General features: G+C 50.7%; 2 protein-coding genes across 2 annotated transcripts in view; one reads left to right on the forward strand and one right to left on the reverse strand.

Moving 5' to 3' along the window:
* The window catches only part of Wdr62 (WD repeat domain 62), a 36,460-nt gene extending 13,952 nt beyond the window's left edge, over positions 1-22,508 (forward strand). Inside the window, exons 10-32 of the mRNA XM_026786305.1 lie at positions 2,240-2,377; positions 3,439-3,617; positions 5,260-5,351; positions 7,129-7,254; positions 8,899-8,966; positions 9,047-9,168; positions 10,271-10,346; positions 10,909-11,020; positions 11,099-11,162; positions 11,604-11,726; positions 12,682-12,815; positions 14,672-14,724; positions 17,137-17,361; positions 18,678-18,805; positions 19,096-19,199; positions 19,491-19,601; positions 19,791-19,922; positions 20,174-20,288; positions 20,387-20,516; positions 20,597-20,648; positions 20,773-21,396; positions 21,936-22,093; positions 22,184-22,508. Of these exons, the coding sequence (XP_026642106.1) occupies positions 2,240-2,377; positions 3,439-3,617; positions 5,260-5,351; positions 7,129-7,254; positions 8,899-8,966; positions 9,047-9,168; positions 10,271-10,346; positions 10,909-11,020; positions 11,099-11,162; positions 11,604-11,726; positions 12,682-12,815; positions 14,672-14,724; positions 17,137-17,361; positions 18,678-18,805; positions 19,096-19,199; positions 19,491-19,601; positions 19,791-19,922; positions 20,174-20,288; positions 20,387-20,516; positions 20,597-20,648; positions 20,773-21,396; positions 21,936-22,093; positions 22,184-22,447 (3,330 nt within the window). The 3' untranslated portion in view covers positions 22,448-22,508. The remainder of the gene's footprint in view (positions 1-2,239; positions 2,378-3,438; positions 3,618-5,259; positions 5,352-7,128; positions 7,255-8,898; positions 8,967-9,046; positions 9,169-10,270; positions 10,347-10,908; positions 11,021-11,098; positions 11,163-11,603; positions 11,727-12,681; positions 12,816-14,671; positions 14,725-17,136; positions 17,362-18,677; positions 18,806-19,095; positions 19,200-19,490; positions 19,602-19,790; positions 19,923-20,173; positions 20,289-20,386; positions 20,517-20,596; positions 20,649-20,772; positions 21,397-21,935; positions 22,094-22,183) is intronic.
* Positions 1-25,356, reverse strand: part of LOC113457658 (zinc finger protein 420-like) — a 1,205,902-nt gene that overhangs the window by 1,115,246 nt on the left and 65,300 nt on the right. The window lies entirely within an intron of this gene.

Consider the following 25,356-nt stretch of genomic DNA (forward strand, 5'->3'; position numbering starts at 1 on the left):
AGTTCCAGACCAGCCAAGGCTGTAGGAAAGTGAGACCCTGTGATAAAGAGAACAAAAGGAAGGAAAAAATGTTCAAAAGCTCTGTTCAGAGACTCAGTGGCTCAGTGGTTAAGAGTACTTGCTGCTCTTGAAGAGAACCAGGGTGTGAGGTTCATAATGGCCTGTAACTCCAGTTCCAGATCATCGCTCTCTCCTGACCCCTGTGGGTATTGCATGCACATGGCATACATACATGCAGAGAGAGCACTCATAAGCATGAAATAAAAAATAAAGGGTTTTTTGTTTGTTTTCTTTTTTTGAAACAGGATTCCTCTGTGTAGCTTTGAAACCTGTCCTAGAACTCACTCTGTAGACCAAGCTGGCCTCAGACTCACCAAGATCTGCCTGCCTCTGCCTCCTGAGTGCTGGGATTAAAGGTGTATGTCAACACCGCCTGACTCTTTTTTTTTTTCCCTTTGGTTTTTCGAGACAGGGTCTCTCTGTGGTTTTGGAGCCTGTCCTGGAACTAGCTCTTGTAGACCAGGCTGGTCTTGAACTCACAGAGATCCTCCTGCCTCTGCCTCCCAAATGCTGGGATTAAAGGCATGCACCACCACCGCCCGGCGACTCTTTTTTTTAAGACTTATTATTCATACAGTGTTCTGCCTACATGTATGCCTGCAGGCCAGAAGAGAACACCAGCTCTCATAGACAGTTCCCATATGGTTGCTGGGAATTGAACTCGAGACCTCTGGAAGAGCAGCCAGTGCTCTTAGCCTCTGAGCCATCTCTCCAGCCCCCAAATCCATTTGTGTTTGAGGGGTTCACTATGGGATAATATTATGCTGTCAGTTCTCCTTATTAGTTGGCCCACTCACATTAATGAGTCCCTTCTCTTTCTGTACCATTTGGGCACTGGGTACACTTCATCCAGTGATGGCTAAATGATGCTTGATCTTTCCCTAGACAACAATCGGTTCTCTGCCTGCTGAACATACCTGGTAGCTTTGGTTCATAGCCTTACATAAACTCATATGTTTTAATATATCAGATATGCTTTTGTCCACCACCATTAACATTGTTGCAGTTCAGCTTGTTCATTCCGGGCCAATAGGAGTTTCTTTAAGTTGGCTTCTGGGGTTGGAAACAGCCCTGGTAGTCTTTGGTAGCACCTTGCTGGTGGATGCCAAGATGCTTCATCTTCATCTTGTACATTTATTGTCCAGACCTGGACCCAGCCATTTTTTTGAAACCCTTGTTCATTTTTCCAGTAGGAACTGGCACGGGTATTTCTGTTGTTGTTGTTGTTGTTGTGTAGATTTTGCTTTTATTTTTGCTAATGAGGACTGAACCCAGAGCTTTATCCATACTACTCAGTACCCTACCACTGAGGGACCCCAGAGCTTTATCAGTACTACTAAGTACCCTACCACTGAGGGATCCCAGAGCTTTATCCCTACTACTCAGTACCCTACCACTGAGGGACCCTGTCCTGCTAATTGCTAACTCATTCAGGGCGCCAAGGTTGCTCCTAGTTGTCAGAGGTACAGGAAGTTATAGATGAGAATGTCCTATTAGTTATGTTTTTTCCACATCATATATACCAGAGTTGGAGGGCAGCAATTATTCAATTCTGAAACTGGTCACATTTTTTGTTTTTTGTTTTTTTTTCTACTTTTTGTTTCTGTCTGGGAAACACACACATTTTTTGGACAGGGTCCACTGTGTAGCATTAGCTGGTCTTGAACTCAGGGAGAGACATCTGCTTCTGCCTCCCAGGTGCTGCCTTTCACCATTGCTCCCGGCTTGTTCTTTTGAGGCAAGGTCTTGTTAAGTAGTCCTCAAAATGTTTTTTCTCTCTTTTTTTCTTGGTATTTTCCTCCCAAAACAGGGTTTCTCTGTATAGCCCTTGTTGTTCTGTACTTCACTCTGTAGACCAGGCTGGCCTTAAACTCAGATTTGCCTGCCTCTACCTCCCAAATGCTGGGATTAGAAGTGTGTGCCATTATGCCTGACCAGTTTTTCTTTCTTTCTTTTGAGACAAAGTCTCATGTAGCCCAGGCTAGTTTTGAACCCAGTATGTAGCTAAGTCTGAAATGAATTTTTAATCCTCCTGCCTCAACTCCCAACTGCTGGGATTACAGGCATAGTCCACCACCATTTCAAGCTTTATCTTAGTTTTTTTGCCCACATGCAGCAGTACATCATCACCATCATCATCATCCATCGTTCAGTGTTGCTTTATTCTCTGGGACTATAGGTGTATCCTGAGTTTGAAGATCAGAGAGCTTGTCTGCCGTCCGGGTCTTTTCTGACTTGTTCCTCAGACAACACCATCCGCTTCTGGAATATGGGTAGCAGCTCTGACGCTCAGTGGCAGAAAAACATCTTCAGCGATGTGAGTTGTTCCATTGTAATCCGGTTTCTAGGAGCAGGGAAAAGCCTTCCTCGTGGAACAAGATGTTAGGTTTCCCTGGGGGCAGGAACCAGGAACAGAGATGGGGCACGCTTTCTTGTTTCTCTCTGTTCCTCCCTCCCTTTCTGTGGTGGGTGGCATGAGCCGTCTTCTCTCTTTTCCACCTAACTTCTGCTGTGTGCGTGCATGTCCACTTCAGGCAGTCCAGCACCTTCACTGGAGATGACCTTGTCTCCAAGCCTTGAGTCACAACTCGGGGAGAGTACAGTAGGCAGAGCCAGGCAGTGGCATGCCTCACCTCAGTAGCTGTCACACGGGGAACCTCGGCTGGTATGCTAGCAGGAGCCCAGGGAGAGGCCTGCTGGAGGCTCAGGAGAAACAGTTTGCTGAAGACATTTTGGTCAGTGCTGCTAGGCCAGCAAGGGAGCTTTTCTGGGTTGCTAAGAGCTGAATCACTCTGTTTATTGTACTTCATGCTAAAACCCCCTTCTGCCTCTGTGCACCTCCAAGTCTAGTGGGAGGCAGAGAGGGGTGCAGTAACTTCCAGTTGTGTGCAAGCACAAGTGCAAGAAGCACTGTGAAAGAAAACAACAGGATGCTGTTAGCACACGACCCTGCCCATACTGTCCCAAGAGTGTGATCGGCGGCAGCAGCTTCCTCTGGAAGGAGCCCATCAGCCCTAGTATGGAGGGATGGGGTAAACAAAGGAGGGGACGATGCCATACCTGGAATAACCTGTGCAAAGGCCCCGGGGTAACACCAAACTTGGTGAGTGGGAAAACCGTCAAAGGTCAGTATGGCAGCAGTAATGCAGGCCTGTGGTGCAGGAGGAGCATGGAAACTGCTCCTTTGCTACTTTCCCTTGCCAGCCAATAGCACTGTCTTCTGCATGATTGAAAAATAAATCTTGCCAGGTGTGGTGTCACATGCCTGTAATCCCAGTGCTTGGGTTGTTCCTCACTAAGGTCCATGCCACGGGATGCACTGAAATCAGAGGTGCTGTGAGCTCCTTGCAATTTTGACCTTAGCCTCTCTTCCCACAGACCCTGCTGAAGGTGGTATATGTGGATAATGACATTCAGCACCTGCAAGACATGTCTCACTTCCCAGACCGGGGCAATGAGAACGGGCCACCCATGGATGTGAAAGCTGGGGTCCGAGTCATGCAGGTCAGTCCTGATGGCCAGCATTTGGCTTCAGGCGACCGCAGTGGAAATCTGAGGCAAGTGGCCCTGGTGGTGGCTAGTGTTCACCTCCTGGCCCCAGCTGGGGGTCTCAGGGCACTGGGGAGGAGTCCTGGTCTTGGCACCTCAGCTGCTTGTTGGGAATAGGGGACCATGAGTAGTAATCCAGTTACCAGCAGCACCCCAAGACTTCAGCTGGGAGGGGCTTCCTGAAGGCCTGAGGTCACAGTAACTGCCAGGACCTCAGCAGCCATATGGAATGGCCTCCTCCCTGGCCAGGGAGATTTATGAAACACTCTCACAACCATGGGCACTGATGCTGAAATGTCAGTGGGAGGGGCCAGCTGCAGGGGATGGGTGCACTGAGCAGGTTCAGTGGGGTAGAGCAGAGAAGGCCGGGTGGGCTACCCACCCACCAAAGTTGTTCATTGCTTTTATTTTCTTGGTTTTGGTTTTAGGTTTTAGTTTTTGTTTGTGTGTGTTTTGTGTATGTGTGTCCCCTCAGAAGAGACTAAAGGGATGTCAGGTCCCCTGGAGCTGAAGTTACCAGTAGTTGTAAGCCATCCAACGTGGGTGTTAGGAACCAAACTCGGGCCCTCTGGAGAGCAGCCAGTACTAACTGCTGAGCCGTCTCTCCAGCCCTGGAGTGATTTTCAGACACATCTTACATAGCAATTCTCTTGTTTCCACCTCCTAAGTTCTGGGGTCCCAGGTGTGTACTACCATGTCCAGATTTGTTTTTATTTTCATTTATTTGTTTGTCTGTGTGTGTGTGTGTGTGTGTGTGTGTGTGTGTGCATGTGTGTGTGTGCGTGTGCATGTGCGTGTGTGCCTGTAGTATATATGTGTATGTGGGTGTGCATTCCTGTATGGAGGCTAGAGGTCAAGACTGGATGTCTGCTTCAGTCACCCCATTACACTTATTTTCTGAGACAGTCTCTCACTGACGTAGAAGCTCACCAGCTTGGCTAGACTGGCTGGCTAGCAAGCCACAGGGATCCTTGTTAGGGCCACAGCACTGGGGTTAGAGGCACACTCTGCACCAGACTTAGATTCTTGCACTTACACAGCTGGTGCTTCACCCACTGAGTCATCCTCCAGCTCGGTTTTTTCCCTCCCTCCCTCCCTTCCTCCCTCCCTTCCTCCTTCTCTCTCTCTTTCTTTCTTTTTCTTTTTCCTTTTTTTTTTTTTTTTTTGTTTTTTTGAGACAGGGTTTCTCTGTGAAATAGTCTTCTGTGTCCTGGAACTCTCTTTGCAGACCATGCTGGCCTCAAACTCAGAGATCCACCTGCCTCTGCCTCCCAAGTGTTGGGATTAAAGGCGTGCACCACCACTGCCTGGCTTTTAAAAAAGAAAGAAAACAAAGGAGAAGTAAATCCATGAATATGGTCTCTGACCCTTTGCCTTTCCATCAGAGACTACCTGTGATACTTAGCTCTGCAAACTGCCTTGCTACAGAGTACTGTCTTCAGTCCCTGGGGTTGTTTTGGCTTGTGAACTACAGGAGGGTCATACCTGTGGTCTCCTTGTTTCTGTACTGCTGCCTTTACCACAGCCATGTCTGGATGGGAAGGTGTGGTTGGACATCTCAGACCAATTGACACAGTAAGACTTCAGTGCTGGCCTGGAGCCGGGCTTGGGGCGGTGGGCAGGGTACAGTTGGCAGTGTGTGTCTCCCAGGGTCCACGAGCTGCACTTCATGGACGAGCTGATCAAGGTGGAGGCCCATGATGCTGAGGTGCTGAGCCTGGAGTACTCCAAGCCTGAGACAGGTGAGCCTACAGCAGGCTAAGGTCAGGTGGGCAGAGCTATGGAAAGCAGCAACTGACGGGAGTGGAGTCTTCAGTAAGGGCCCTGTGGTTTGACTGGGCCAGGTTGTATGGATTCCACAAAACAAGACAGCTGCAGGCTCATGCTGGTCCCAGTACCTCAAGACCCAAGCTGCAGGCGTGTGAGTGAGGATATGAATAAAAGCTCATCTGCTGGATGGATGGGCTGATGGGTATGCCTTTTAAAAAGCTAAATGTCTACAGAAAAATTCCAAGAATGTGATAGCAAGTACTTGCAAACTTTCTAGATCCAGATTTTCTTTTAAATCTAGTCTAACCCTTTGACTACATACATGACTTGCTCTGCTTTCCTCTTTCCATTGCTGTGTGTGTGTGTGTGTGTGTGTGTGTGTGTGTGTGTGTGTGTGACATACGGGATAAAATAAGAACATTCACACTTTGCTTTTTTGCTGGGTGATGTGAGAGTTCAGGAATGATGTCCTCTGACCCTCCAGTACCCTAAGAGCATCTACATTTACATGGCTATAGCATGCTAGGGTGGAACTCAGGGGTGGAGCATTATCTAGCATTGTACATTATAGATGCCCTGTCCCATCTTGGTCATATTTATTCATTCATCCATGTATGTATGTGTATGTATATATATATATATACATATGTGTGTGCACATACACACACGTATATATCTATTTATATGTACACACATATAAAACACTACTACACTTACCAAGTCTGTGTATTCCATTTTGATACCATGATGTCATTTATCCAATTCCTTACTGAAATTTGGTTAGTTCCCCAGTATTGTCTTTCCTAGAACCTTTGTTCCTAACCTAGGCTCACATTTCCCAACGTCTCTGCTGTGTTATCATTTTTACTCTGGAGCACTCCTACAGTCTTAACTTGGCCTTTGGACTTCGGCTTTCTGCAGAGTACAAGCCAGTCATGTAGGATTTCCCGTTTTGAGCTTGTCTGATCTGTCATTTGGTTCAGACATACACGTTTGGAATACTCCATCTGTATTAGTTGCTGTTGTGCTGCTATAATGAAATCCTAGGGACCAAGTGTTCAAATGCCTGAGCCTGTATGGATCATTTCTTATTCAAACCAGCACACTATTCAATCTGGGTGGACTTATCCCCCCTGAGGTACAAATGATGGTTTGCCATGCCATTTTTCCTTCCATCCTCCATACCTTCTGCCCATCAGAGTTTCTTTCTGTGTTTCTCCATCCTTACAACTTCTCTGAACTCTCCTGGCCTCAGGCTGTGTGAAAAACTCAGCTCTATAGTGACAGAGCAGGCCTAGTCCAAGGGCCAATGCAGGAAAGGCCCAGGGAGAGGAGGATGGTAGCAGAGAGCAGACAGCGAGGCCTGACTGAGGCCTAAGGAGCCAAGACTTAGAGCTGGGCATGGTTGTAAGTGGGGCTCAGCGAAAGCCTAGGCCTCCCATTCATCCCTCAGAATAGACTTAGCAGGAAGGAGTGCCGTGGTGTGCCAAAGGGTCCACTACAGATAAGTGTGGCCCATACACATGCCAAGATTTGCCTTTACTCAACTGGTGGTAAGGGCGTAGGGGCTCAGGGAAAAGGCCACCCAGAGCCAAGGACTTTCCCTTTCTTGGTTTGGGGCACCCTAGCTACAGCTCTGAACCCAAAGACCCCCTTCGTCAAGGATTGGACATCTCAGTCTACCTGCTTACGTGAGAGGCAGAGCATCTATGCAGCCTTTGGCAACCCATCTGTCCTCTCCACTCACAGGAGTAACTTTGCTGGCTTCAGCTAGTCGGGACCGGCTTATCCATGTGTTAAATGTGGAGAAGAACTACACCCTGGAGCAGACCCTGGATGACCACTCCTCCTCCATCACAGCCATTAAGTTTACTGGTGAGTTCCTTTCCTCCCACTTCTGGACCTCAGCAGACATCTCTGTTTGTAAGTAACCACAGCATGTCCTGTGGCATGCAGAGACAGGAGTGGCAATCGTGGATCTGAAGATTGGGCTTTTTGGTTTTTTGGTTTATAAAAATGGATGGATGGATGGATGGATGGATGGATGGATGGATGGATGGATGGATGATGGATGGAGGATGGATGGATGGATGGATGGAAAGTGGGTAGGCCAATGCAGTGTCATATACCTGTAATCTCAGATGCTCCAGAGGCAAGAGGATTGTTGGGCTCAGGAACCCACGACCAACCTAGCAGCTTACTTTCCTTGTTGCTTTGACAAAATACCTGGCAGAAGCAACTTATGAAGGATTTGTTTTGGCTCCTGGTTTAGGAGAAGATACAGTTCTTAGCAGGAAGACAAGACTGCAGTAGGAGACAGCATCCAAAGTCAGGGACAGAGAAAGGTGCATGCTGGGGCTTGTCCAGGGCCCTAGTCTGAATGGTGCTCCCCACATTCAGGGTGGGTCATCCCTCAGTTAGACCTCTACAGATCTCCTCACAGACGTGTCCAGGGTTGCAGATGCACCATTACAGAGGCTGAGGACATGACTCAGTGGGCAAATGCTTTTATGTAAGCTGGTGACCTGAGTTCTGATCTCTGACACCCATAGAGAAAGCCATCTATAAGCCTAGGGTTGGGAGGTGGAGACACATGGCTCTCTAGCTGAGCAGTGAGTTCCAGCTTTAGTGAAAGATGAAAGACCATCTCAGAAATTAAGGTGGAAGAGGCAGGCAAGATGGCTTAGCTGGAAAAGGTCCTTGCCACCAAGCCTGATGACCTGAGTTTAATCTCTGGGACCCACACAGTGGGAGTAGAGAACCAGTTCCTGCAAGCTGTTCTTGGGCCTCCACGTTCACACCATACACTGTGAACACAATAAATTAGTAAAGGTGACCAAGAATGATACCTGATGCAGTCTTTTGACCTTCTGTGAAATATATATACAGTCAGGTGTGGTAGCATGAGCCTGTAATCCCAGTGACTGGGGAGTGGGACTAGGTGTATCATTTAAGACTGTCCTCAGCAAGGCTCTTGAGCTCCTTACTATGACCTCAAACTTACTGTGGGGCTAAGGATGACCTTGAGCTGATCTTCCCACCATCATCTCCCAAGTGCTGGGGTTACAGACGCGTCACACACATGGCCTTCATTTGTTGTTGTTTCATCTTGCGGTGCTGAGGTCTTCCTTAAACATACTAAACAAGATATATATATATATATATATATATCCATTTCTGGCCCTTAGTTGTTTGTCTTTGCTTTTTGAAACAAGATTTCCTATAGCCACACTGGCCTAGAATTTGAGTTCTTACTGCCTCAGATTCCCACATACTGAATGTATCACTACCCCCAGCTCTCAAAATGCTGTCCTCTCTGTACCCCTTCTCTTTGTTTTCCTGAGTACCCCTATTTTGCCCAGACCTGCCTTACATACAGTTTGTGTCTTAAAAGGCCTCCCCTCCGCTCAGAACCTTTCTGATGCTAGCAGAGTTGGTTGTTTGCCCTGAGGTGGGATTTTCCCTCCTGTGTAGCATAAGGTGGCACTGTCCAAAAACCCCTGCCTCCTCCTCCTCCAGGCACCAGGGATGTCCAGATGATCAGCTGTGGGGCCGACAAGAGCATCTACTTTCGCAGTGCCCAGCAGGTAAGTGGGCTGGCCTCCTTGGGAGCTAAGGTCAGCAACTTGTTAGGGGTATCCTCTGAAGGTCTTGCCTGCCCTGCCAGAGCTCGGATGGGCTGCACTTTGTCCGTACCCACCATGTAGCAGAGAAGACCACCTTGTATGACATGGATATTGACATCACACAGAAGTATGTGGCTGTGGCCTGCCAGGACCGCAATGTGAGGTGAGGAGTTCCTTGTGTCTCTGTTGGCCTGGCCCCAGCTTTTCTCCAGCCTGGCTGAGTAAGGACGTACTTACTTGCTAGACTGTCTTCTCCCTGGCTACGTGCTTCTTCTCCCTGTTCATCTGGTCCCCGAAAAGCTGGTGAGACTGATGGACCCAGCATGTGTTTCTTAGAAGTCTGGCTTCCAGCAGGGCATTGTATAGTATCTATAGTAGCAGATTCATGGAAAGGAAGCATTGAGGGGCCCCAAAGGGAGAAGCAGTCCTTTCAGTTCTGTAAGACAAAGTAAGTTTCTGGCTCTGAGAGGTTTCCACAGGGGCTCAGGGTGGGAGGTTTCATGTGACCTAGAAGTCACAGGCACTGATAACAGTAATAATTCAAGGTTGTTTCCCAACTGTGTGGAGGAGGGAAAGAACTCAGCTGTGTGATAGTTGCAAGGTCACAGCAGCTCTCTGTGGCTGGGACAGAGACTGCAAACGGATGTGGCCTGATTTCAGGGGAAGAGAGGGTCACTTGGGGTTCGTGGTCCTCATCACAGCAGCGCATGCCTGCAATCCCCACATTCAGGAGGAGCATCAGCAGCTCACGGCCAGCCCTAGCCATAGCAAATTAGAAGTCACCATGGCCTACATGAGACCCATCTCAAAAGGGGGGAAGAGGAGCTGCTCCACCAGGTTTAACCACCAGCCCTACAGAAAGACTTGTGGCTCCTGGGACTCATAATTCATTCACCTATCTTGCTTGGGTGCCTGTCTGGGCAGGAGAACTCGGCTATCACAGTAGTGGCCAAGGTAGCCCAGTCCTTCAGGAAGCCCACAAAAGGACAGTGCATGATGGTCCAGGCTGGGGTGAAGGGAGCCTTGGGAGCCAGTGTGACCTGTAGGAAGGTCAGGAGCTAGCAGGGTTGGCCTGAGGATTGTGTTCTCTACTTCTACCTGGGACTAAGCCCTATGCTAGCTGGGTGAAAGAAGAGATGCCAGCTCATCAGTACCCAGAACATAACCTCAGCTTACCTCAACATAACCTGGGTGCGGGCTCCCACCCCGGAGCAGAGGGCAGCAAAGGTGTCTTCCGCTCCCACATGGCATCCCCACTTCCCCAGGGTCTACAACACAGTGAGTGGGAAACAGAAGAAGTGCTACAAGGGCTCCCAGGGAGATGACGGGTCCCTGCTGAAGGTGAGTGTGAGACAGCATGTACCCCAGCACAGAACCCCACCTTGGCTCCTCAGACCTGTACCGCTGAGTGGGCTCTAGTTAAATGGCAACAGGGTGTGGTTGGAGGAAACAGACAGACTTCACTCCTGTCTTGGCTTGTCCTCCCACAGGACACAGCTCAGGTGGACACTTTCCAGAGACTCTGGGTCAGGGGAGTTGTTCTGAGTTCAGGCTCCCTGACAGACCCCAGCTGTGCCTCAGGCTGAGCATCTCTGTCAACGCCAATGGAAGCCACTTCCACCCTCTGGTTGTTGTGTAGAGGGCTAAGCTTGCAGGCACTGAGCATTTAGCCTAGGGCCTGGCCACCATCATTCTACACTGGTGGCTGTGAATTCTTCACCTGCAAAATGGCAGCAGGAATTCCTGCCCTGCCGGGTGTCATGAGAGTGCCCTGAGTTGATTCCCTGGACCAAGTGTCCACACAAAAGAGGTGATCATTCAGGGGGTGGTACTGATATGTTTGGCCCAGGCCTCCCAATAGGAATAAAGCAGGCAGCCTGAGGTGACATGTCTCTTCTCTCAGGTCCATGTGGACCCCTCAGGCACCTTCCTGGCTACCAGCTGCTCTGATAAAAGCATCTCGGTGATTGACTTTTACTCGGGAGAGTGTGTTGCCAAGATGTTCGGCCATTCAGGTAGGTACCTGCCTGAGCCACCTTCCCTGCTCCCACAGCCTGACTCAGAGTAAGGATGGCCTCTCTCCTTGCTTGCAGAAATCGTCACGGGCATGAAGTTCACCTATGACTGCCGTCACTTGATCACAGTGTCTGGAGACAGGTGGGACATGTGTGGAGGCTGCCCCTGGTGGGCCTCCCTCTAAGAGTAGGTGGGCGCACAGCGTGGCAGAGAGATTCAGCCCAGCTTGCTGTGCTTCAGCCTGAGGAGAGTGCTTCAGAGCTCCTGCTTATTCATATCCTCCCCCCGCCCCCCCCAGCCTGTCTGCTCTGTAAAGACGTTCAGTCTGTCCTGAACAGGCTGACAGCTGAGAGGACAGTACACGACCTGTCCTTCGGGCCCCAGAGCTATTTGTCTTGAGTCTGGAGGCCCCTAGTTTTCTGGGATGTCTGGACCTTGAGCCCAGGTTCAAAGCCCACGAGCTCAGCTGACAGGGCATCTGGGGAGTGGGATCTTGGCCGTGATGTTGTAGGGGCTCCAGGCTCAGACATGGCAGTGGCTCTCAGGTGCACTTTCCTCTGCTTTACACCCCGCTCTTTGCAGCTGCGTGTTCATCTGGCACCTGGGCCCGGAGATCACCAACTGCATGAAGCAGCACTTGCTGGAGATCAATCACCAGGAGCAGCAGCAGCAGCCCAAGCTCCAGAAGTGGAGCGTTCCACCCAGGTCCTGCCACCCCAAGACTGGTGAAGTAGCCTAGGCCGAGAAAGCCCTGAGCTGAGCCCTCCAGTAGTCTTAGCCTGGGGGAATGTCAGGCTTTGGAAACAAAGTTCCAAACCACAATTTAAGAAAAGTTTCAACTGGAGGAAGTGGTAGAAAGTGGTGGGCGGTGGTGGCTCACGCCTTTAATCTCAGCACTTGTGAAGCAACGGCAGGTGGATCTCTCTGAGTTCCAGGACAGACTCCAAAGCTACAGAGAAACCCTGTCTAAGAAATGTTTTAAAGTGTTGAATCCTCGTACTTAGTGAGCCCAGTGATGGGGAAGCCCCCGGGGGGGGGGGGAAGCCGGGGGACCAGAAGGACCTACCCACCCAGTAGCGGGGAAGGGTGCTCAGAAGGGGAACCAGTAGGGACTCCGGTGGCGCTGAATGTCCTCTTACCCTTCAGCACAGAGCTGGTCCTCTGCTTACTCGAGTCCCCTAAGGACATTTCTTCAATCTTTATACTTCTCTCCCACTATTTGGAGTGAACTTGCACAGTTTTCTAGATAGTCTTGCTGTCTGGCCCAGGCTGGCCAGTCCGCCTGCCTCAGTCTCCAAGTATTCAGATATCAGAATGAACCACAATGCCTGGCTCGGGTTCTGGCTTGAGATTGAAGGTGTTGGGAAGTTTCTTCTCTACTCTGGTCTTTCCCTCTCTGCCCCTCACTCTGAGTATTTGCTCTGGCCTCGATGTAGGCTCCAATGTGCCTGTGAGGACTGGGCCCTGACCACAACCACTGGTCCTGAAGTGGAGGTGTCATGGGCTCAGGCACCAAAGGAATGTACCTCAGCTCGTACTTAGTTTTGAGGCTAATACTCCACCATGTGGCTCTCAACAGACTCATGGCTGGAGCCTCAGACAGGCTCCCATCTCACCCCATTCACCTATGCTTCTCTCCTTTCTGTTTTCCTTCCCGAAGCCAGGAGACATATGTATCTACACCGAGCAAGATCTGCTCCCTGAGCCCTGGAGAGCAGACAGAGGGTGAGACGGAGGAGGAGTGTGACCCCGAAGAGTCACTGAAAACACCATCCAAAGAGAGCTTGGACCCAGGTTAGGGAAAGGGCCCATTGGCCTGGGGTCAACACTGGGAGTGTAACAGCTGAGCCAACCAGAAATGATTTGGTTGATGTAACTAAAAAATCAAGAACACTAGTTTTGAGCTTTGCTGGGCCCGGGGTCAGGTGATATCAAGGGGAAGGTACTTCCCACTGAGTGTTGTGCACTCGCCTGTCACCCTAGCATTCCGCTCCATAGCAAGGTGAGGCTAGCCAGCCCAACAGGAGACTTTAAAAAAAAGATATCAGGTAGGGTGTGGTGGTGTATTCTTTTAATCCCCAAAGCCTGAGGATCTCTGTAAGTTCAAGGCTAGCATGGTCTACATAGCAGGTTCTCTACATAGCAAGTTCCATGACAGTTTGCACTACATAGAGAAACTGTGTCTCAGAAAGAAAGGAAGAAAGAAAGAAAGGAAGAAAGAAAGAAAGAAAGAAAGAAAGAAAGAAAGAGAGAGAGAGAGAAAGAAAGAAAGAAAAGAAAGAAAGAGACTTTTCTGAGTGTGGTTTCTCACACCTATAACCCCAGAATTTAGGAGGATGAAGGAAGATGCAAGTTCCAGACCAGCCTGAACTACTTAGTAGAAGAGCTTATCTCAAAACCAGAAAGAAAGGGAAGATCTTTTTCTCCGTCCTCTGGCTCTGCTTTTCTTCACGTTGACTCTGGGCTCAGGCAGACTCTCCCCTCTGTCAGTTGTGGTGGATAAAGCTGCAGAGACATGAGCACTCCTTCCGAATGCTCAAGCAGAGTTCTGGAGCTGTGACTCGTGTTCTGACATAAACTATGGCCCAGTTCAGAATCAGTCACTGTGATTGGCCACTTCCTGTGGGCTGAGGCTTAGTCAACTCCACTTAGTACCTGGTCAAGGTGGGAAGTACTGGAGAGTATTTTCCAGGGAAAGGAAGGGCAAGCACTAGTTCATCTGATGAAAGGCTGGCTGGATGCCTGCCCCCTGCATCTGCCCTCATGGTTGCAAAGTGGCTGCTCAAGTTCCAGGCATCACAGCTGGCTGAAGAGGAGAGAGCCGTGCTTTTTCTCCCTTAAAAGATGCTCCCACAGGGCCTATGGTACAGATCTGTAACCACAGATAGATGCTCAGGAGGTTGAGGCAAGAGGATTATAAGACCAGCCTGGGGACTTAGTGGGGCCCTGTCTTAAAAAAAGCTGAGGAAGTAGCTCAGTGGTCAAGCACTTGCCTGGTGAATATGAGACCCTGGGTTCAGCCCTCAGTACCACACACAAATAAAGAGGAAGCTTGTTCTCAGAAGTCACTTTCAGGCTTCCCATAAATCTCACTGGCAGCTGTGAGAGAGGCTGCAAACAGTGACAACTGGGTGCCTGTAGGGGGCTCTCTCTCCCTAAGGGACAAGAAGGGGCTTCTTGATACACAATAGCAGTCTGAGAGTTCAGCTGGAAAAGCAGATTTTTGTTTGTTTGTTTGTTTGTTTGTTTGTTTCAAAACAGGGCTTCTATGTGTAGCCCCGGCCATCCTAGAATTCCCTAGGCATCGAACTCACAGAGTTTCACCACACTAACACCCCACAGCTGAGCCCCATCAGTCTTGGTCTGGATCTTCTGTAGCCTGGACTGGCCTGGAACTCTCACTTCTGCCACAGCCTCCTAAGATTATGAGCACACACCACTACACCCAGCATCCCTGCCCCAATAGTTAGACTTGGTCAGTCTTACGAGTTAAACAGTATATTATCTAAATGTGCATGTCTCTGACAGTTAGTGAAGTTGAGCATCTTTTGATCCATGGGTTCCTGTGCTACCCCTTTTGGAGAATGCCTAGTTGTCAGTGTGGTCCATTCCTCTCTGGGGTTGCTTGACCTCTCTTCATGTGTCTGCAGATCCTCAGTGCCTGCTGACCAATGGCAAGCTGCCACTCTGGGCAAAGCGGCTGGTGAGTCTACTGGAAGAATGGGAGACTTAGTGACTGGCAGAGAAGGAGCCCACCAATTCCTCCCCCTCCCGGAAGTTCTTTTTTTCTTCCCGTGTCTCCTTTCCTTGGAGAACCCCGTCATCTGCCCCATGCCTGCTGCTGTCCTGGCCATTGGAGATGGGGCAGGAAGCACAGCAGATAGTCTAGGCCTTCCAGGCCTGTTCACCTGTGAGGGGAACATTAAACAGGTTTAATTAAGCCACATTAAACAGATATGCCATGTTACATGTGGAAGCAGAGATATGCTAGCGAGCAAAATAAAAGACTGTTCGGGGCGTCAATTTAGTGCCAAGTGGCATCTTGTGACGTCTCTTGGAGCCTAAGAAGGTAGAGTGACAAGGAACTAAGCCAGGGTGAGCGGGCAAGAGGCCTAGAAGAGAGGCTGGGTCTGGGTCTGACGGAAATGGTGAAGTAGAGGGATTGCAAAGGTGGGACCATTCAGTTGGATACGAGGGACAGAAAGCTACCAGCATAGTGTTACAGTGAAAGGACCGCTGTTGACATGGGTGAGGAGCAGGCTAGGAACTGGTGAATAGAGGCTGGAAGCAGGACCCTAACCTCTAGCCAGATCCAACTTGGTGGTATAGACCTGTGAGCCCAGCTACTCAGGAAATTGAGGCAGGAGGATCACAAGGTCAAAGCCTGCTTGGGCCGTAGAGTGAGGTAAAGACTATCCCAGGCAACTTAGTGAAAAAAGTAAGGTAGGAGGCGGGAGGATCAGGATCTAATCTTAAGTTTAAGAGCCGATCTGAGCAAGTGGTGGTGGTGCACACCTTTTATCCCAGCACTCGAGAGGCAGAGGCAGGCAGATGTCTGTGAGTTTGAGGCCAGCCTGATTTACAGAACTACTTCCAGGATAGTATAGAAAACCACAGGAAAACCCAGTATAGAAAAAAAAAAAAAAAAAAAAAAAAAAAAAGATAAAAAAAACCCCCTCCGAGAAACAAAAAAAAAAAAAAAAAAAAAGCTGATTGTGAGTTTAAGGCCAACCTGGGCTAGATGAGCTCTGTCTCTTACAAAAGAATAGGGTTGGGGATATAGCTCAGTTAGTACAATGCTTGGTAGCACTGATGCAGCCCTAGGTCCAGTCCTCAGCACCATCTAAGCCAGGTATGTACTACACATCTATAGTCTGCACATCTATAGTCCCAGTACTGAGGATAGAGGCAGGATTGGGTCATTCTCTGCTACCCAGCAAGTTCCAGGCCAGCCAGGGAAACATGAGAACATGAGACCCTGTCCCAAAATCAAAGTTATAATAAGTGATAACAAAAAGAAAGCCAGGAAGCTGGTGTTACAACTTGGAGAGACCTGGGTTAATCCTCAGTACTATAGAAAGCTTATTAGTCTACTTCATCCCCAAGGCCACACCTAAGGTCAAGGCCTGAATGCTATGCTAGCCCTTGGCTCTGCTTATGCAGGCCCCAGACTTCTCCTTGCCCACACATTATGGTTATTCAACAAACTTTGAGAGCATGCTAACTCCATTCTAAGCCCTTCTGCAATCTCCTTTTATTTTCGCTTGTCTGGAAATAATTAGCTACTATGTTCTGTTATTGGGCTGTCTTATATTTTAATTTTTCTGGAAAATAATTTTATTTTACATTATGAAACCATAATAAAGTTATTTTTTTATTTAAAAAAATTCTTCACTGAAGTAGGGGCTTTTCCCATCCCTATTTCACAGACAGGAAACGGGCTCAGAGAGGCTAAGTGCTTGGTCAGCTATCTCCTGGCTGGGTGTTAGAATGTGTGACATAATGCTCCCTCTCCAGCAACAGCTTTGGTAGGAGGTGCAGTTGGTAGAGTAGGAATGGAGTGTGCTTGGGTGTGTTTGGGTGGCGGAGCTAAAGAATTTGTTGATGAAATACAAGTGAAGCGTGAGTGACAAACTAAGGGGACGAGAATGATACCACCGTTGGGGGCCTAAGAAACTACAGCGAATCGTTGCGGTTGGCAAGGCTTTGGGGGGGGGGGCAAGTTAAGGGGAATCCAGAGCAGAGTCCTCCACGTGGTAACTTTGAGACATTCATGTGGAGAGGTAGTGCAGCCTCAGTAGGAAGGTTAGAGCCCAGCCTGGTGGCTTACATATAACCCCAACTCTTGAGGGGCAGAGTCGGGAAGATTGACTACAGAGCAAGTTCCAGCCACCCTCGGATCCAGGAAATCTTTCTCTGGAAGAAAAGAGGGAGAGGAGAGGAAGAGAAAAAGAGGAGGGTTGGGGATATGGTAGATAGGTTCAGGATGGACGTACATGGATTCTGGAAGCTGTTAGAGGTGTGAAGCTGGAGGCTGGATGAGAGATCTGTGTAGCCCTTGTTGAGCATACTGAACACATGGCTCGCCGCCTGACTACTGTCTCTGTCCCTCAAGCTAGGGGATGATGATGTGACAGACAACTCAGCTCTCCATGCCAGTGCCAAGCGCAGCTACCAGCCACATGGCCGTTGGGCAGAGCGGGCTGAGCAGGAGCCCCTCAAGACCATCCTGGACACCTGGGCCCTGGATTCCTACTTTACACCTATGAAGTCTGAGAATTCAGAGGACTCAGTTCTGGATTCATTGGAGCCACAGAACCTGTCAGGCCTGCTGAGTGAGGTACAGCCTTAACCCCCACCCTCCGCCCCAAGCCCACCAGTCATCCCTGCACTGTGGCTGCCCACTCAGAAGACTGTCCCACTCCAGGCCTAAGGAGAGGGTTCCAAGAGATGGTGAAGGCAGGAGGCTGAGCCCAGGCTCAGTATACAGTGTGATTTTTTTTTTTTTTTGGTTTTTCGAGACGGTTTCTCTGTGGCTTTGGAGCCTGTCGTGGAACTAGCTCTTGTAGACCAGGCTGGTCTCGAACTCACAGAGATCCGCCTGCCTCTGCCTCACGAGTGCTGGGATTAAAGGCGTGCGCCACCACCGCCTGGCTTACAGTGTGATTTTTAAGACAGACAAACAGGCTTTGGTAGAGGATCACTTAGAGGTTAAGAGCTTGGGTCCCCAGAACAGGCCCTTCTTCCAAGTGGGGAGAGCCTGGATTAGCCTCTCCCTGCCTCTGTGACCTGGGCTAACAGACTTGCCTCTCTCTTAGAAAACTAAGAAAACTGTGCTCCCCGCTTCAGAAGACTCACAGATCCAGGGCTCAGCTCTTATCTTCTTTTCTAGAGGGCAGTCCTTCCCTGTCCTAATATATACATGTCCTCAGCTACCTGCGTCACCAGGATTCTTGTCACCCTCATCACACACAGCATTTTGTACCTCCTAGAAAACCTCTTATGGGGGCTGGAGAGATGGCTCAGAGGTTAAGAGCATTGTCTGCTCTTCCAAAGGTTCTGAGTTCAATTCCCAGCAACCACATGGTGGCTCACAACCATCTGTAATGGGGTCTGGGTGCCCTCTCCTGGCGTGCAGGCATATACACAGAATACTGTATGCATAATAAATAAATAAACATTAAAAAAAAAAGAAAGAAAACCTCTTATGACCCAAGTCTGAGGGAGCCCATGTTCTGACCTCTCCCCATGAACTGGTTTGCCAGTGTTTGTTGTTGTTTTGAGGCAGGGTCTCATCATATATGTCTGGCTGTCCTGGAACTCAGAGACCATCTACTTCTGCATCCGAGTGCTGGGACTGAATGTGTGTGCCACTGCATCCACCAATAATGCTTTGCTTATTCTTGGCTGCTGCTCTGTGAACAGAGTAGGCCTCTTCTGGTCCCAGGCTGTACCTACTCCTTATCTGTAAAGGGACTGTTGATGCCTGGCTGGAGGAGATCTGGTTGAGCAGCACACTTCACACTCTTCCTGACTTGGTGTCTGGCAGTGGGGCCTGTGGGATCATTCCTCTGCTAGTTGTAACATAACAGCTGGCAGCCTTTGAGGGCCTGGTTGTTCTGGCCCCCTCAGGATGTCTCTGTTCTTCACTCTCAGTCAGAGAGTCCCCAGGAGGACCGCCGAGGACACCCCTCCTTCCTGCCTCTACAGAGGGAGTCCACTGAGACGAGAGAACTCATCATCTGCTCCCCAGAGGCAGAAGTGACAGTCACAGGGATGCACAGGTGAATGTCCTGTGCACCAAGGGAAGCCATAGCTGGAGAGAAGGAGCCCTTGTGATGGGCCCAGCCTGGAAAAACCCTTTGCTCTTCCAGTGGCCTGTGGGAGTGGGCATGGGTGCACATGGGTCAGACGCACTCAGCTGCAGCCTCAGTTTCCTTGGTCCCAGGATAGATGAGGGGTTCTTGTAGGGGCAGGAGAAACTGAGGTGTGCTCTAGGAGCTGGGCGTGAGCGCCAGGGCTCTGGGCACAGGCCAGCTGCTGACACCAGTCTAACCCCACCCCGATGGTGCAGTGAGTACTACGAGAAGGAGGCCGAAGCAGGACCTGAAGAGCCCCAAGGCGACTCCTATCTCAGGGTCTCCTCCATCAGCCCGAAGGATCAGAGCCCACCCGAGGGTGAGTGGGGAGCCACAGGTGCCCTAGTGGTCTGCGATGGCGCCTTCTGGGCACTGGTAGTAGCCTTGGCCCAGTTCTCCAACATTCATGATGTCACAGAAGGTCAATGTGTCTCCTGCTGTCCTGAGGATGCTGAGCACCCAGCTCTGCCACTCAGGCCAAGAAAGTGTGGAGCCATACATGTCTCCGCCATCCTCCACATGGGGAAACAAAGCCCAGAGCAGCTGGGTTATGTGCCCTGCTCACCCAGGATAGGCTCCTAACCCCTCTCCCCACGCTCTATTCCTTCAGACTCCGGGGAGTCGGAGGCTGAATTGGAGTGCAGCTTTGCCGATGCCCATTTTTCAGCTTCACAGACTGACTCTGGTCCTCGCCTCACCATGACAATACCCCACGAACCAGGTAAGTCAGGTGTAAACGCCCTGCAGCCCTGAGCTTTAGTTTCATCAATGGAAAACTGGCATGTCCTTCTCAGCCTGGTGGCAACTAGGTGTGTGGCAAGTGAGTCTGGATCTCTCCATTGTTAAACAGTGGCGTCTGCCATGACTCATAGTGCTGACAGCGCCTCTCTGCACCCTGCCTCCCATGCAGAGCACCCAAGTATAGAAGAGCTTTCCCAGCCTGAAGTGCCGGGCCTGGCCAGTGGCTCCTTACCCCAGACCCCTGAGCAGGAGAAGTTCCTCCGCCACCACTTTGAGACACTTACTGACAGCCCTACTGAAGGTAGGACCTGACCCTGCACCCAGCTTGTGTGTGTGTCTGTCCAGTGCCGGGCATAGTGTGGCGACTCCTCTCAGGGTCTCCTCCATCAGTTCAGAGGATAGAGCCCACCTGAGGGTGAGTGGGAGCAAGCGGGCATCCTTGTTGTGATGGCCCCTGGTAGGGTGGGGAAGGCAGACAATTTGACCTCTCACTTCACACTTGAGGCATATGAGAGATGTGGCCAGGCCTCAGGCTCCATGGCTGTCTTCTAGAGCTCTTTCATGGGTCAGTGGCAGACATAAAGATCTCAGAGACTGATGACCATTTCTTCAGTCCCCGGATGAGTATCTCCACCAAGTTTCTCTCACGCCTCCAGAAGACCTCCAGGTAGAAGCTAACGACCCTCATATTCCCCTCTCTCAGCCCTGCGGTGACCCCTTGGTAAGGCTTCATGAGCTTCTCTTTCCCACCTGCCTTCTTCCCAGGCTCCCTCCTCGGCTGCCCCTGCACCTTATGAAGTCTCCAGAGGTCAAGCCTACAGGCCAGGGGGGCAGCCAGCCCAGAGCAGGGTCCCTGAGAGCAGGTACTGGCTACATGTCTACAGATGGGACCAGTGTGAGTATTGGGGTCACTCTCTTGGGACACAGGGGTGCAGGCCAGGAGGCCTTGTTCTTACCACAGAACTGCGCTTGCAGGTCCTCTCTGGGCCGAAGGCTGAGGAGACCCCAGAGGCCTCGTGTTTACCAAGTAAGTGTCCCATCCCAGATGAACAGCCCTGGGTGCCCAGCTGAGCCATGGGAAGTATCCATTCAGAATGTGAAGACAAGTGTGCAAGTGACCCATCTGCTTCTCTCACCCATGCCACCCACAGACAGAAAGCCTCCAGCACCCACGTCTGTACCTACCCCAGTCCTGGATCAGAGTGTCTGTGCCCTGTCTACATGTTCTTACCTGGAGACGACAACTAGCTCACATGCCGAGATACCACGTCGCATCTCTCTTGGGGACAGTGAGGGCCCTGTGGCAGCTGAGCTATCCAGGTCACTTCACAAACCCTTATCCTTGGGAGAACTGGCTTCCTTGGACCAGGAACCCCAGGCTGTCCCCACCACAGTGACGCTCACTTCTAGCCTCGGAGGTCAAGAGCCTGCCGTGCCTTCCTGGGGCAACCATGAGGCCCGAGCCAGCCTGAAACTGTCCTTATCCAGTGTCTGTGGCCAGCTCCTCGCCTCACCCCCGCTGGAGCCACCCACCACATGTGTGAGGTCTCAGGAACCTGTGGATGTCCAGCCTGGTATGGCAGTCACTGTAGCCAGCTTCCAAGCACCCAGCCCTGTAGATGTGAGCACCCTGAGACTCCACAGCTCTGTGTTTCTCCCAACGACCTCTGCCTCTGGGCCCCTCACCCCTCCTGGCCATCCCAACAACCTCCAACTTCTAGAGACCAGGTCTAGGCTGCTTGATAGCACCACTGCTCTCCTGGAGCCCACCCCCGGTGAGTACTGCCGAGGGGTACGGTAGAGCCCTAGCCCAGCCTGCGCTGCTGGACTCCTCTCCCTAGCCCAGCCTGCACTGCTGGACTCCTCTCCCTAGCCCAGCCTGCGCTGCTGGACTCCTCTCCCTAGCCCAGCCTGCGCTGCTGGACTCCTCTCCCTAGCTATGGGGACTCTGCTGCTCATGTGTTCATTCACTCATTGACATAGTTGGGGCAGTCCTGGGCCATGAGACGGTGGCAAACAAGAGGGCAGGGAGTCGATTCCTATTCTAGGGGAGATACCCAGATCAAAATGTAACACATCACAAGGTGATAGCTACCTAGAGAAGTAAGAGAAGGGGGTTAGCAGTGTAGCTTCAACTTTAGGGTGTCAACAAAGGGATTTAGGGAGTTTATACCCGGCAGAACCCTGTGAGGAAGAGGAACCTCGGGGACTGAAGAAAGTGGTCCAGGGCCAAGAGTCGTTAGCCCAGCCACCTGGCCTCTCAGGCCATCTAGAAAGTAAGGCTATGTTGGTCATTCACTCTTCTCTACCCCAGGTACACCAAGTGGGATCCCAGGAAGCCCTGGACACTGCGGGGAGCCTGGGCTACCTGCTGAGGTCCTGCCCCCACCACTCCCTGAGCTGGGCACTGTAGGATCCGTCTTGCACAGGCTGCAGACTGCTTTTCAAGAAGCCCTTGACCTTCACCGAATGGTAAGCTAAGGAACCCAGGGCAGGGTAGGAGGATGTCAAGGACTCCCTGGCAGTACCTGGATGTCTCCTAACAAGCTAGTCTCCTTACAGTTGGTCTCCAGCAACCAGCTGGGTGCTGAGCATCAGCAGGCACAGAGTGAGCTGGCCTCCACCTTCCACTGGATCCACAGCCAGCTGGAAGCCAACAACTGGATGGCTGCAGCTAACTCGGCTCCACCCCAAACACTGCCTAGCACAGCTCTGCCGTCCCCACCTACACTATGTCCCCTGGCCAGCCCAAACCTGCAGGCCCTGCTGGAGCACTACTCTGAGCTGCTGGTGCAGGCTGTGAGGAGGAAGGCAAGGGGTGACTGATAACCGCAACCCCTCTACCAAATCCCTGCTGCACTGGAGAAATAGATTTTTATGCAAATAAACTGACTACACTAAATAAAGTTGTTTCCTGGAACCTGTGCAATCTCAAAGCCCTCGCTGGATGCAGAGTCCCCTGCATGAACGAAGCAGCCTGGACACTCAGCTTGGCTTCAGCACTAGGCCTGTTCTGTGGACGCCGACAGGGAAATGGGACCAGCAGTAACGATGAATGCGTGGCCTACTTTCCCGTGTAGCCTGTCCCCAGCATACTGAGCTACTGCAGGGGTCATGTGTGTTCTTTGCCCATTGGAGCCCAGCTGTATCTAGGAGGAGCTAGCCGCCTTAACCCTATAGGTACTTACAAACCCACTGGAGCCACTGGTCATCATGGGTCTGACCCTGTCCTCAGTACATACACTCCTGGCTGACAGTCCTGGGCTAAATCCACACTGGAGCCTGCATGGTCTAGGTTGCTGTCTTCACTTCTGCAGCAGGGGAAGTGGGAGACAAACACCACTGAACAATCGGCAGTAACCCAAAGCCATCCAGTGCTCAGGAATGGGACTGTATCCAGCTTCATTCTGTGAGCCACCAGCTCCCTCAGGCAGTAGGCATGCAGACATATAATATGTCCCTAAGAAGGCCAGCCAGACAGTGATGACACGCCTTTAGTCCCAGCACTTGGGAGGCAGAGGCAGACGGATCTCTGTAAATTCAAGACCAGTCTGGTCTACCGAGCAAATTCCAGAACAGGCTCCAAAGCTACACAGAGAAACCCTGTCTCAGGGAGAAAAAAAAAAGGCCACTCGTGACCACACACATAACTGTTCCAAGTCCCCGGATAAAGGAACCCAGCAGAGAGGTCTCCTGAAGCACAGGGCCATCACCCAGCTTCATCCCATCCACCCTTAGGAAGGAAGGTCCATGAGCCTGATCTTGTTGAAGGTCCCTTTGTGGGTAGTCACAGGAGCTCTGATTAAGAGGATAATAGCCACAGGGGCTGGAGAGATGGCTCAGGTTAAGAGCACTGGCTGCTCTTCCAGAGGTCCTGAGTTCAATTCCCAGCAACCACATGGTGGCTCACAACCATCTGTAATGAGATCTAGTGCCCTCTTCTGGCCTGTAGGCATACATGCAGGCAGAACATTGTATACATAATAAATCTTTAATGAAAAAAAGAAAAACCAATAATATTAACTATTTATTTATGTAAAAAAAGAGAACAGCCAGGCAGTGGTGGCATGCACCTTTAGTCCCAGCACTTGTGGCAGACACAGGTAGTTCTCTGTGAGTTTGAGGCCAGCCTGGCCTCCAGAGTCAGTTCCAGGACAACCAGGGATACACAGAGAAACCTTGTCTCAAAAAAAAAAAAAAAAAGCCAGGCGGTGGTGGCGCACGCCTTTAATCCCAGCACTCGGGAGGCAGAGGCAGGCGGATCTCTGGGAGTTCGAAAAACCAAAAAAAAAAAAAAGCAAAGCAAAAACCAAAACCAGCTCTTGTTAGACCTGAAGTCCGCTGTCCAGCAGCTTGACCTTTACAAACCAGCTACAGGAGGCATGGTAGTGGACATAGGGCACCTGAGAAGAAAATAGCTCTTCCCACTCGTGTGTCAGCCCCTCCTTTGCCACCACCATCTGTGCCCCATACCCACACTTGGCTTGAGACACAACCTGCACAAGGGCACCGATCATAGTATGAAGTCCAGCAGGTGAAATATGGAGACACTTCAGCCCCATTGCTCAGCCAGGTCAGCGAAACTCAGAGCCTGCCCAGCCACTTCAGGCCTGGGTATGTCCACCCTTGGCTGACGTCACACTGAGCATGCGTTCTGGAGACTAACACACACCATAGCAGGAAGACACTTTACACCCGACTGTTGAATGGAGAAGCTGAGTGTGGACAGCACACACCTGTAATTCTATTATTCTAGCACATGGGAGGTAGAGACCGGAAGATCAGGAGTTCAAGGCTAGCCTCAGCTACGTAAGTTTGAGACCAGCCTGGATTGCATCAATCTCAGCATTTAAAAAAAAAAAGACAGCAACAATAAAAACAAGTTGAAGAGTTGGCTCCATGGTTAAGAGCACAAACGACTTTTCCAATGGGCACAAGTCTCACTCTCGAAACCCACACCTGTTCACATCCACCTGTAACTCCAGCTCCATGGGACCCAATGCCTCTGGCCACTGCGGGCACCTGCACTCTCATGCACCTTCACACAGACACACGCACACAAAAGTCATGTTTTTAAAAGGCTCCTTGAGAGGTGACTTGTTCAGGTCCTACATTGTAGGACATTCAGAGACAGCATGGCAAAGCTCAGCATGCAGGCGGGGAGCAAGCTTTTACCCTTGTAGTCCATGATGAATCCACAAGACTGACTCCTGTGCCAGTCACCTTCCCATCCTTATGAAAGTACCTGAGAAACAGGAAAGGTTTGTTTAGGCTGTGGTTTCCAGCTATGCTTGGCTGCCGCGTTGCTGTGGGCCTCAGGCAGAGCAGAACTTCCTGGCTGTGGCAGAGAAGGCAGCTCACCTCATGGTGGCCAGCAGCAGAGAGCCAGAGAGAGGTCTGGGGACGGGATACACTCTTCACAGGTACATAATTCAGTGCCCCACTTCCTCCAGCCAGGCCTCACCACTTAGTTGTACCAATTCAAGAATGTCATCAAACTCCGAGTCAGTGGATTAATTCATGGGTGAGCTTGGAAGGCTCATGACCTGATCAGTTCTCAATTGATTCACCAGCGCATGAGCCTTCAAACTTCTTACTCAAATCTTAACACAAGGAATGCAAAGGACTCTTTCCTGGAGTGGGATGTAATTTAATAGAGAGCTGGCCTGGCACCCCCAAGCCCTGGGCTCCATCCCCAGCACCACAGAGAATGAGTATGGTAGCATATGCCTACA

The sequence above is a fragment of the Microtus ochrogaster genome, linkage group LG4 (assembly GCF_000317375.1).
Source record: "Microtus ochrogaster isolate Prairie Vole_2 linkage group LG4, MicOch1.0, whole genome shotgun sequence".
Taxonomy (NCBI): Eukaryota; Metazoa; Chordata; class Mammalia; order Rodentia; family Cricetidae; genus Microtus; species Microtus ochrogaster.